The 12,336-nt window shown below is 38.8% G+C and overlaps 2 protein-coding genes across 3 annotated transcripts; both read left to right on the forward strand.

The window, feature by feature from the left end:
* The first annotated feature begins 430 nt into the window (after positions 1–430).
* On the forward strand, positions 431–3,214 carry LOC111782928 (calmodulin-binding receptor kinase CaMRLK-like). The gene is made up of 2 exons (XM_023663779.1): positions 431–1,933; positions 2,131–3,214. Exons 1-2 carry the CDS (start codon positions 529–531, stop codon positions 2,748–2,750), a joined length of 2,025 nt encoding a protein of 674 aa, XP_023519547.1. The 5' UTR covers positions 431–528; the 3' UTR covers positions 2,751–3,214.
* A 1,544-nt stretch (positions 3,215–4,758) lies between these two features.
* Positions 4,759–11,529, forward strand: LOC111782930 (SAP30-binding protein-like). 2 transcript variants are annotated; one of them, XM_023663781.1, is made up of 8 exons: positions 4,759–5,406; positions 5,752–5,812; positions 6,883–7,106; positions 7,681–7,882; positions 8,377–8,511; positions 8,592–8,692; positions 8,771–8,880; positions 11,108–11,529. In XM_023663781.1, exons 1-8 carry the CDS (start codon positions 4,972–4,974, stop codon positions 11,181–11,183), a joined length of 1,344 nt encoding a protein of 447 aa, XP_023519549.1. In that variant the 5' UTR covers positions 4,759–4,971; the 3' UTR covers positions 11,184–11,529. The 2 variants fall into 2 exon arrangements, with proteins under 2 accessions (XP_023519549.1, XP_023519550.1); XM_023663782.1 differs by lacking the exon at positions 11,108–11,529 and adding an exon at positions 9,356–9,813.
* Positions 11,530–12,336: the final 807 nt, after the last annotated feature.

The following is a 12,336-nucleotide window of genomic DNA, read 5'->3' on the forward strand; positions in this document are numbered from 1 at the left end:
AAAATATAAATAAATATATATTGGAGTGGCATTTCGATGTAAATCATGGCATACCTGTCCCGTGTTCTGCGCTGCGGTTACCGTGATACTCACCATTGAGTCAGACTTCCCTCGTTGACTGTTATGACATCATTACCATCCATTTCAATTTCATTTAAATATATATTTTTCAAATTCTTCTATATATTATTTTATTAATTTATTATTCATATTATTATTAAATAACACAAATAAACTAGTTTTCACATGTGACGTGACTTATCTTAAGGGCTATTAATGACGCGAACTGGTCCCCTATCCATTGAAGAACATAACCCAATTCTATTTTCTAAATATATTTCTTTTTTATTTTTCGAAAAGATTGATTAATATAAAACCCTCCCCCCACCATTTTCCAACACCCGACATTATATTATACTATATACTTTATTTATTCCCAAATTGCTCGCCTTCGCCCTCACTTCTAACTCCCACTTCACTCCCATTAAAAAAAAAAAATATGCAGCTTTCCACTTCTTCGTCTAATTTATGAATCGCGAGAGCTTAATCGGAGAAAGAAAAATGGCTGCTTTTTGTTTTTGCAGGATTCTGATTCTCATGGCGCTTCTGTTTTCTTTTGCGGACTCTGCCTGCAACAGTACAGACAGGCTATTTGTTTCCAAGGCTTTCAACACCGTTTCCGGCTTCAATATCTCCTGGATTATGGTTCACTGCTCCGTTCAAGAAATTAGCCTCCCTTCCAAGAATCTTACCGGAATTGTTTCTTGGAGATTTCTAAGAAATTTGACGCACTTACGCTCCATCGATCTTTCCAGAAACTCGCTGGAAGGCTCTGTTCCGAATTGGCTCTGGGGATTACCCACTTTGGTTCATGTCGATCTTTCCCGTAATCGATTTGGAGGAGCTGTTGGGTTTGAAATTTTCGATTACAGACGTGTTTTTCCTTCTTCTTCGATTCGGGTTCTTAATCTTTCTTATAATAGATTCTCTAATACTGTTCGACTCTCTGGGTTTTCGCGGCTGCAAGTTTTGGACCTCTCGCGGAATAATCTGCGGAATCTTCCATCTGGGTTGGAGAAGCTTTCTAATCTGAAACACTTGGTTGTTTCGTGGTGTAACATTTCTGGGAGTTTGAAGCCTATCTCTGTTCTTAATTCGCTCGAGTATTTAGACGTGTCGGGTAACTCCATGACGGGTAATTTTCCGTCGGATTTCCCTCCGCTTAATGGATTGAAGTTCTTGAATGTTTCAATAAACAAGTTTGAGGGAGTGATTGGGTCAGAGAATTACGAGAAATTTGGGGAATCAGCGTTTGTTCAAACTGGGATTACTTTAGTTCAAATGAAAACCAGAGGCGCCCCAAATCCTCATCATAACAATACCATCCAATCACACGTACCCAAAACAGAGCCGGCGAAAAAGGCCAAACCCAAATCGAAAACGAAGCCGCTGATTCTTGCCGTGTCGTCTGGTGCAGTATGTTTGTTTTTAGCGACGGCTGTTTTAGTGATATGGAGACGAAAGAGAATGATGAGACAAAAAATCAACTGGGCAATCTCCACGCCCGCCCAAGTCCAGTTGAAGATGGACAAATCTGGACCGTTCGCCTTCGAGACCGAGTCAGGATCCTCCTGGATAGCGGACATCAAGGAACCATCTTCGGCTCCAGTGGTGATGTTCGAGAAGCCGTTGATTAACCTCACCTTCAAGGATCTGATTGCTGCCACGTCGCATTTCGGCAAAGAGTCCCTTCTGGCAGAAGGCAGGTGTGGGCCTGAGTACCGAGCTGTCCTTCCCGGAGACATCCACGTGGCGATCAAGGTTCTTGAATCCGCTCGATCCGTTGCTCGTGATGAGGCTGTAGCCATGTTCCAGGAGCTTGCCGCACTCAAGCATTCAAATTTGTTACCGCTCTTTGGTTACTGTATTGCTGGTAAATTTTTTGTTGTCTCTATCTATTGTTTTGGATTGTTTGACCTCTCTGAGCATTCAATTAATTCGGCTCTGTTTCTTTCTGTAAATTTAAGCGCCGTCGTTTTCAAATGACTGATTGACTTCCGCGTACAACGTAAAAACTGTCGAAATCTAATTAATGGTTCAGTTAATTTATGTCCTTTTCTTCCATTTTAGGTCAAGAGAAATTGGTGTTGTACGAGTTCATGTCCAACGGTGACCTCCACCGGTGGCTTCACGAACTCCCAACCGGCCAGCCCAACGTGGAAGACTGGAGCACCGACACGTGGGAGATCAGCAGCAATCCAATGAATGGGTCCCATTTGTCGTTACCAGAGAAGTTGGGTTGGTTGACGCGCCACCGTATCGCCGTGGGGATTGCGCGTGGATTGGCGTATCTCCACCACGCGGGATCGAAACCGATTATCCACGGGCATTTGGTGACGTCCAATATTTTCCTAGCGGATGACTTCGAGGCTCGAATTGGAGGGTTTGGATTGCGAGATGCCGGCGGGGAAAACAGCGAGGGCGTGGAGAAAGACGTGTACTGTTTCGGAGTGGTATTGATGGAGCTTTTGACGGGGATGCCCGGCAGTGCTAACACGGTGGTGGGAGTGAGAAGGATGGTGAGAGAAGGAAAAGGTTTAGAGGCGATAGATCCACGATTGCGACTTGGCAGTGGGGAATCGGAGATGGTGGAGAGCCTCCGTGTGGCGTATCTATGTACGGCGGAGACGGCGTTGAAAAGGCCCACAATGCAACAGGTCCTAGGGCTGCTCAAGGACATACATCCATGAAGTGAACTTTCAACTGACACAATTACCCCTCATCTCATCGGTAAATTACCAACTGTACCACTACACGACGAAAACGAAACGGAGTGGCCCAAAAGGAAAAGGCATTTCCGGAACAGGGGAGGCCTAGCCCCTTCCCGTCCCTTGCCTTGCCTTACCAGAGATGCCTCTTGACCAGCTTTAACAACTTTTTTATTTTTCTTTTTTTAAATTTTTTGGGTTCATTAAAAAATGAGAGAGGAGAAGGCAGAAGAATCCCACTTATGGCTTGTCTCTTCCATCATCCAATTACTTTATTATTTAACCCTCATCTTCATATATATATTTTTTTTTCTTTTTCTTTTTCTTTTTCTTTTTGCTTTATTCCTGTGCTCAGACAAAGCCACATTTGCTTTATTCTCTTGCATGGGTTTCCTTAATGATGATTAATAATAATACTAATGTATAAATGCTCTACTTTAATCCTTCCTAATTGATTGCTTAATCAATTAATGTCACTTAATTGGATCATTAGCTATGAATCATGGATTTGTGTATGCTTTATCAAACTATTCCGTTAAATGTTTCTTATAACAAATTAATGTGCTAGTACCTTTTTTTTTTTTTTTTAATTCTATATTGCTGATTATTAATGTCACTATATTGACGTGGCATAAGTATATATTAAATAATGTGTATATAGATAGTGACGTGGAGGTAACGTGGCATGTTAATAGGGGGGAGATAAGGCAGTTGATATGGGAATGGATTGTTTTTGGTTCCACATAGTGAAAGGGAAAGGAGGGTGGAATAAAATAAAATAAAGGGAGGGGTGCATGCATAGGCATAAGCATAGGCATAGGCATATGCATATGCATGTGCATGTGCATGTGTGGGCTTGGTTAGAGTTACGTGCTGGGACTGCGGTTTATGCAGCTTCCTTTGGGTTCACGTATCTTTCTGGAAAGTTGACCATTTCTTGTGTTTTCTAGCTTCTGTCGTCTCTGTTCATCTTGGTGTCACTTTCATGCCTCGTCCATTCCCATTTTCTTCTTTATATTATACTTTTCGTTATTGTTTAATTTTAATGTCGGTTGGAGGAATGATTCAATGTTAATTAAACACATTTTAAGTTAATTTTTTTCATAAGCGCTTATAGAAAAACTAATTTTATTTAAAAACTATTATTTTCACCGATTATTTCAAACACTGTAATATACATTATATAGTCTAAATCAATGGTGTGAATTAAAAAAAAAAAAAGTTCAATTATTATTATCATACGTAGTTATGAAGGCATTTTTCATGAATCAAATAGTGTAAACTCTGGAAAGCTGTCACTTTTTGAGGACAAAGCAAAAAAGATATAAAGGAAGTTCATCCATTGGTCAAAAAGTAAGCAAAAGGGATCTTCGTATGTTTACCATATCTTTTCCATTTTTACCATATTTGGATAGTGAAAGTCACACGTCGACTAGTTTAGGGAATGATCATGGGTTTATAAACAAAGAATACTCTATTCATTGGTACGAGGCCTTTTGGGGAAGTCCAAAGTAAAGTCATGAGAGCTTATGTTCGAAGTGGACAATATCATACAATTGTAGAAAGTCGTGTTCGTCTAACAATCTTCACTTTCATTTTTTATACGTTCATCAACAAATTTAACTAGATTTATTTTCTATCTTCCTTAAAAAAATTTATAAATGAAATATTATTTTATTTCACGAACTCTTTCGATTATCACCTAAAATATTTAGAAAGGCAACATATAACCATAAATTTCCATTTTTAAAATTTTTTTTTTATAAAAAAAAAAAATCAATTTTATACATTTTACTTCGTCTGTGAGTTTTCTTCTTGGAGAACCCGTATTTAGTGCTGGGGTGTATGAGTGATCCGGTCCAATTTAAATTGGGCCTTTTACAGTTTAAGCCCAAGAACTTAGTATCTAGGCTTTTGGCCCGTTTATGCTATATTCCCTAAACGAAATATTTCTAACCGCTGAAGCCCCCAATCGATGGACAATGGACCATCTACAAGACGGCTGTTTTTTCTTCAAAATTTCTTCATTTTCGTTTTCACTGGATTTGCTCACCCAGGAAACTGAAAACCTTCTCCCTAGTATCGACATTGATTCAAAATACCAAGATTTCTGCATCCGTTTGAGATCCATCTTCCGATTTCTGAAGTCCTATTTCTTTGTTGTTGTATTAATTCCTTCTGGGTGTCGAGAAACGAAGCTCTCATGGCATCGAAGAAGAAAGAATCTGAAGGTATAGCTTTACTCTCGATGTACAATGACGAGGATGATGAGATGGAAGACGTTGAAGACCAAGAAGAAGAAGAAGACAGTGAAATGCAGCAGCAGCAGAGGCAAGAAGAGGGAGGAGAAGAAGATTATGGGGGAGTTAGGGTTGCAGAAGAAGAGTCGGTCGCGAACAGTGATAGAATGATTATCAGTGATTCTGCTGATTACTCGATGCTGCCGGTTGCTGATGAAAATTCGACTGCAGCTAAGCTCAAATTCGGGTCATCCACACCGCAACCGACGCAGGTTGTGGTTTCATCGTCGCCAATGCTATTACAAGCTGGTCAATTCGATAATTCTGGTAGGAGAAGGGGGACACTTGTGATAGTTGATTACGGTAATGATGAAGCCGCAATGTCTCCTGAGGCTGAGGTACTTACAACATCTCTACCTGGTTGGTGAGAAACGGAAGCCTCTACTTTTAACTTTGAAAATTTTCATTTACATTCCTCTTATTGTTGACATCGCGAAGGTTGTAACCGTCGTTGGCTAAAGTTACAACGGGATATTAAATATATTAATCAAATAAAGTGTTGAACAAAGATTGACGGTTCCACGTGTTGAAGAAGATGTTTGTTTAGTTCAGCTTTAGGAGAATTAAGCAGGCATATCTGAAAGAAATCTTCTATGGAAATATGTGTTGTAACTTTCATCTTATTTGTATGGTGGCTGGTGGAAAGTTGTATCTAATGTTTCGTTCCTATTGCTTGCATTCAGGATGGAGAAATTGAAGAATCTGGTCGTGTTACATTTGGCGATGAGCTTTTAGGCACTAATGGTTTGTATAGTTCTTTTAGCTATGAAATGTTACTTTGCTTCTTCTCATTTTTAAGATCTATCAGTGCTGCAAGCTCATAGTTAATACACATCTGCTCGAGAGAACTCTTTACTCCTATGATTCCTTACTCGTTTCGCTATTAATCCATGTTATTTAATTGCTTATCTTATGAAAATATGGATTTATTCCTCCGTTCTTAAACTTTCATTGGTGAGTGGTATCATGAAATTATCGGTTTTCTAGGTCCTCGCCTCGTGTTGGAATGCAAAATGGTTTGTTTTATAACATCTGAATTGTTTACTGGAAGTATTAGTGGCAAGGGGTGGGGTTTAAGGTTGTTGGCTATTGAGGATCTAATAATGTAACTCATGAGGTAGAGAGTAGAAGTGATTTTTGTAACCGCCCAAGCCCATTGCTAGCATATATTGTTCTCTTTGGGCTTCCCCGCAAGGTTTTTAAAATGCGTCTACTAAGGAAGGTTTCCATACCCATATAAAGAGTGCTTCGTTCTCCTCCTCAACCGATGTGAGATCTCACAATCCACCCCTTATAAAGAGTTCTTCCCCTCAAGGTTTTTAAAATGCGTCTGCTAGGGGAGGTTTCCACACCCTTATAAAGAATGCTTTACTCTCCTCCCCAACCGATGTGGGATCTCACAATCCACCCCTTTTCGGGGTCCAGCGTCTTCATTGGCACTCGTTTCCCTCTCCTATCGATGTGGGATCTCACAATTTTTTTGTTAAATGCTTAAATCCCAACAACATGCATACTGAAAATTTTCTATATCTTGGAAAGTCTAGCAAATTGTAGGACTTTTTTGCCCTTTTATACAGTATCATAATTATATATGCAAGGCAAACTTATTTATTGGCATTGGTGTTTTATTGTGTTAAATATTTCATGACTCAAGATTGCTTATGTTGTGATGATTTCTTTTTAGACGTTTGACGAACTTGATGAGTTAACTTTGAAATACTATCTTCAGGTGGCAGTTTCTTGTGATGCTTATGATCACTTCTCCTATTTCATCCTCTTCGGCTATTTTATTTTATTTATTTTTTATGGTACAGGTGATTTTGATAGAACATCTCCAGGAACTGTAACGGTCTCAACACCAAACAATCTAGCCACTCCTCAGATTTCTGAATCACCACATTCTGGTTCAATGAATAATGTGATACTGGAATCTGAAACTGACAATGTTGAGGAAACTGTTGAAGAAGCGAAAAAAGATATTGATCCCTTGGACAATTTTCTTCCTCCGCCAAAGGAAAAATGCGCTGAGGACCTGCAAGTTAGTTTCCTTTCTGATATATTGGCTACTTGTGTTCTGAGGAAATAGTATGCGACTGTTGATCTAGATTTTGAAAAGAAACATAAAGCAGTTAATATGTATGAAATATATTTAATCCTTTTTAGCTCAAGTGAGTAGCTTGGGTTGTTTACCAATGTGATTGGCAGGATATGGGGTTAGGATATGCTTACATGTTGGTGGGCCTAATGTATTCTATGTCGGCGAGTGTGTTTCTTGGTTTCTGACCTTGATGGGGATTGGTTTTTTGTTGTATGGCCCTCTTGATAGACATAAATTTTAGAATGTGGATGCACGGGGAATTATGCAAGTGTAAGGTCTCAGTGCGATGAAATTATTTTAGTTCTGCAGGATGAATTGGTTTCTCAATTCCTAGCAACTTGGGTATGACTTACCTTAAGGACCAGTTAAAAGGAGCCCCTGTGGACTGTTAAGTAAGAAGACAGTACCTTTTAGTCATTGATAACCACATCCATCTAGTTTCTTCAATAATTCAAGGCTTAATTATTTTTTATTCTCCTGACGTTCTTGTTTCTTTCCTTCACTTTATGTGCAGAGGAAAATCAATAAGTTTCTTGAGTATAAGAAAGCTGGAAAAAGCTTCAATGCAGAAGTACGCATTAGGAAAGACTACCGGAATCCAGATTTCTTGTTACACGCTGTGAGGTATCAAGATATTGACCAGATTGGGTCTTGCTTCAGTAAGGATGTGTTTGACCCTCATGGATATGATAAAAGTGACTACTATACTGAAATAGGTCATTGACAATTCCTTCTGTATATCTCTCATGTTATTTCTCCTTATCACTTATAAAAAACATCACATGCTCTTGGTCCGTGTATGACACTAGTTTTAATATTACCAGTTTTATTTTTTTTAAATAAAATTCATAATCAGCTGTCTTGACAATTTGAAAAGATTACTCAAGATGTTATTACAAATACGGGCGGTCATATTGTGATGATTTTGCTGTCATGAACTGACTGATAGGATCTTTTGACATTGAGAGGTTATCAAGGAACTAAAATTTGCACAATTGGCAGAATTTCTGTCTTTCTCCTCTCGGTGTTAATTTTTTTTCTACGTTGATCTATATTCTCTGCACACTCTACTTTTACCCATTTGCAAGACGCAAATTTAGTATGTGGTGGAGACTGGAGAACATGTTACAAAGTACAAACAATTGTATTATTTACATGCACTTATTATTAATTTCAAACAATATTTTCAAAGCTTCATATTTTGTTCTAGAGGCTGACATGAAACGTGAGATGGAGAGGAAGGAGCTGGAAAGGAAGAAAAGTCCGAAGATGGAGTTTGTTTCTGGAGGAACACAACCTGGTGGTACAGTTGTGGCTGCTCCTAAAATAAATATACCTTTTTCAGGTTTGTACCAATCGTGCTTTAGTCTCTTTCTGATGGTGTATTTTCTTCTTATAGCGTTTTTCTGTTGATTCCTTTTGCAGGTGTTTCAGCTGTCGCTGGTAATGGATTACATTCTGGAGCTCATGCATCTGATGCCATTACTAGAGATGGAAGACAAAACAAAAAATCAAAATGGGATAAGGTGACGATTTGCCAATGTGTAATCGTGCGTATCAGTGATCTATACTGTATTGCTAAGTATTTGTTGAATACATTCCAGGTAGATGGCGATAGAAAAAATCCAGTCATTTCTGGTGGGTCTGATGCAGCTAGTGCTCATTCAACTTTACTATCTGCTGCTAATGTTGGCTCTGGATACATGGCTTTTGCGTAAGTTTGTTTACCCTTTCTCAATGACTACATTGATTTTGGTTTTTTAATTAGCATAGATAATGTACTGCCTTGGATAGGAACAATTAGAGCTCTTTAACTTTTAGTGGCATCTGAAAGTTAAATATTGATCCGCATCAGGTTGGGATATGGACCTTGATAACTATTTATATTAAAAGATCTTATAGAGATATATATGGTAGATATTTCGTAAAGATTTGTTAGATATATATTTGGTAGATTATATTTTGGTGGTTAAATCTGTTAAACCTATATTTAGTAAACTGAAACCTATATATACCCCATTAGGAAGTGTTTTCGGAACATAGTTTCTTCCTTCTCTGTATTCTCTCTTGGTGTACATACCTGGAGTCATCAATAAAACCTTTAGCCAACATTCTTCCTTGAATTTTCTATCTCCTATTCTTTTTGTTCATCTTGATCAAGTGTGTACGATCCTAACAACTAGTATCAGAGCTAGGTGAAATTCACCACGATTTGTGAAGATGGAAAGTTCAATGATTGCAATTGAGAAGTTCAATGGATCCGATTTTGGTTTCTGGAAGATGCAGATTAAAGATTATCCGTACCAGAAAGATCTTCACGAACCCCCTGTTGGGCTAAAGCCAAATACCATGACCACGGAGAAGTGGAAGCTCAAGGATCGTTAGGCCCTAGGATTGATCCGGTTGACGCTGTCCAGAAATGTGGCGATCAACATAATCAAGGAGAAGACAACATCAGACCTATTGAAGGTGTTGTCGAATATGTACGAAAAACCGTCGGTTATGAACAAAGTGTATTTGATGCGAAGGTTGTTCAATTTACAAATGTCTGAAAGTGGATTTGTTGCTGATCATATAAACGAATTCATTGTGATTGTAAGTTAATTGAGTTCGGTGGAGATTAATTTCGAAGATGAAATTAAAACATTGATTTTGCTGTCATCTTTACTCGGGTTGTGGGATACTGTTGTTGCCGTGATCAGCAGTTCCCGATGATATGAGAAGCTGAAGTTCGATGAAATCCAAGATGTAGTTCTTAGCGAAAGTATTCGCGAACAAGAAATTGGGGATTCATCTGGTCGTGCTCTCGGTGTTGACCAGAGGGGAAGAAGTAATCACAGGGCCCAAACAAAAGTCGATCAAAATCAAAGAACTGTGAAAATTTCCAAACAAACCAAACGTAAAGTGTTGGAGTTGTGGAGAAATAGGTCACTTTTGGACAGAGGTAGAGCAAGTGACTGAATGAACTCCCGAGACTGTTGCTGAGGAACCAGAGGAGCAAGTGACACTTGAGCGGGTGTTGAAAAGGTCATCCAGAGCTATCAGAGTATTAGATAGGTATCTACCTTCATTACACTATCTGTTGCTAACTGATGAGATGAAGGGGAACCAGAGTCCTTTGATGAGGCCCTACAGTTGGAGCAAACCATGCATGATGGGATGTTTAGGCTTCAAAAATGTGTTGCTCTTTCATCTACTGAGACTGAGTATGTGGTAATAGTTGAAGTTGGAAAGGAGATGATATGGATGACATACTATATAGAAGAATTGGACAATAAGCCGCATGAAAAGATTCTTTATACAAATAGTTAGTATGTCATATGGACGGTGAGGAATCCGGTCTATCATTCAAAGACAAAATACAAAAGACAATACAATTTCACTCGCAGGTTAGTGGAAAATGGTGATGTGTTTGTCGAAGATAGATGGTGCAAAAAATCCAGCAAACATGTTGACAAGATGTGTTGATGTTGGAACATTGAGATTGTGCAAAGCCTAAATTGGTTTGGTGTGGTGAAATTGAGAATGAAATTATTGGTTGACTGGATCAATTTCCAAATGGGAGAATTGTTGGATATGGAACCTGATGATCATTTATAATAAAAGATTTGGTAGAGATATATATAGTAGATATTTCGTAAAGATCTGGCAGAGATATTAATGGTAGATATCGAAAAAATGTGGTAGAGATATTTGGTAGATTATATTTAATAGGTGTTTAAATTTGTTAAACTGAAACCATATATATATCCCATTAGGCCGTGCTTTCAAGACGTACTTTTTGTATTTTCTATATTCTCTGTTTGTGTACATACGTGAAGTCATCAATAAAATCTTTAACCAATATTCCTCTTTGAATTTTTTCTCCTTTGTTTTTTGTGTTCATCTTGATTGAGTGTGTGCGTTGTTGTACGATCCTAACACATCATTCCTTTTGACAGACAACAAAGACAGCGAGAGGCTGAAGAAAAAAGATCTCAAAGATCCAGTGAGAGGAAGTTGGATAGAGGATCCTAAGAGGGATGAATTCAGTTCCATGGTAGCAAGTATCGAACCATTTCGAAAAGCAAGGGAAATGGCTTTTAGCTTTTTATCTGTGACCAACCATGTATAGGTTCAGAACGAAAATGTCGTGAAAATGTTGCTTGTAACTCATGTATTCCACTAAATTTCTCGACCTGTAAAAAATAGCCAGGGGGAAAGCAAATTACACCAGAACGAAGGAGGCTCCTTTTTTTTTTTTTTTTGTAAGTTTCATCAGAGAAGCACGAACTGACTGTACACCAGTGCATGGGAACTTATCTTTAGATTTGCTCTCTCTATTGAATAGTAAATATTAATGAGATCTTTTGTTATTGCTCAACTTTCTAAGTGTAATCAGGTTAAGACTTTAAAGTATTTAAAGTACAGAGTTTATTTTACTGCAGGGACCCGATATCTATTTTATTTGCGGGGTCAGGGTCCTTGCAAGACCCGCCCCAAACAGGGAGGGGTTATCTCCATCTCGTCAAGGAATGGGAGAGGGAGTGAGAAATACTTTTCTCCTCCGAGGCCAGGGTTATTAACTATTTTTTTAAAGGATAGTAAATAGGTAAAATTATGAGTGGAACCGGATCCCTTCAAATTCTCAGCCTAATCCCAGCTCCGATCCTCCCCTGTTCTCTTCCCCTGCCTGGCCGGTGCGGGCATCTCTACTTTAAACACCAATCAAGTGATTTACTCGCTACTTCCGTAGGCTTTGAAGATTGGAGGGGATATTACGTCTACCATATCAAGCTTTGGCCCACTAATTTTTACTGCAGTGGACTCCCTCCTATGAGTAGAAAATTCATAGAAATTTGATGTCCGATAAGCATCAAGTCAGTGAAAAAATTGACAAATGATCCTCTCTATATAGGTTGGCCACCTCGAGACAGCGACGTTTTTGGCTTACAGCTTCTGCCCTTTTCCCCACGCCCCTCGATCTTCTTCAACCCTGCAAACAGCCAAAATTCCAAGCAATTATGATGAACCCCACAATCAAGCGGCTGTCTTCAACTCTGTGTCTGCCATTCTCTCACACGCACACTACCAAACCAAAACATCACCAAATACTTTAAAGTCAATACCATCAGCCTCGCCCTTTAATTCTTCTCTCGATGTATGTTGGTCCAAAGTTACCTCTTTCCCT

The sequence above is a fragment of the Cucurbita pepo genome, chromosome LG20, assembly GCF_002806865.2.
Source record: "Cucurbita pepo subsp. pepo cultivar mu-cu-16 chromosome LG20, ASM280686v2, whole genome shotgun sequence".
Classification (NCBI taxonomy): Eukaryota; Viridiplantae; Streptophyta; class Magnoliopsida; order Cucurbitales; family Cucurbitaceae; genus Cucurbita; species Cucurbita pepo.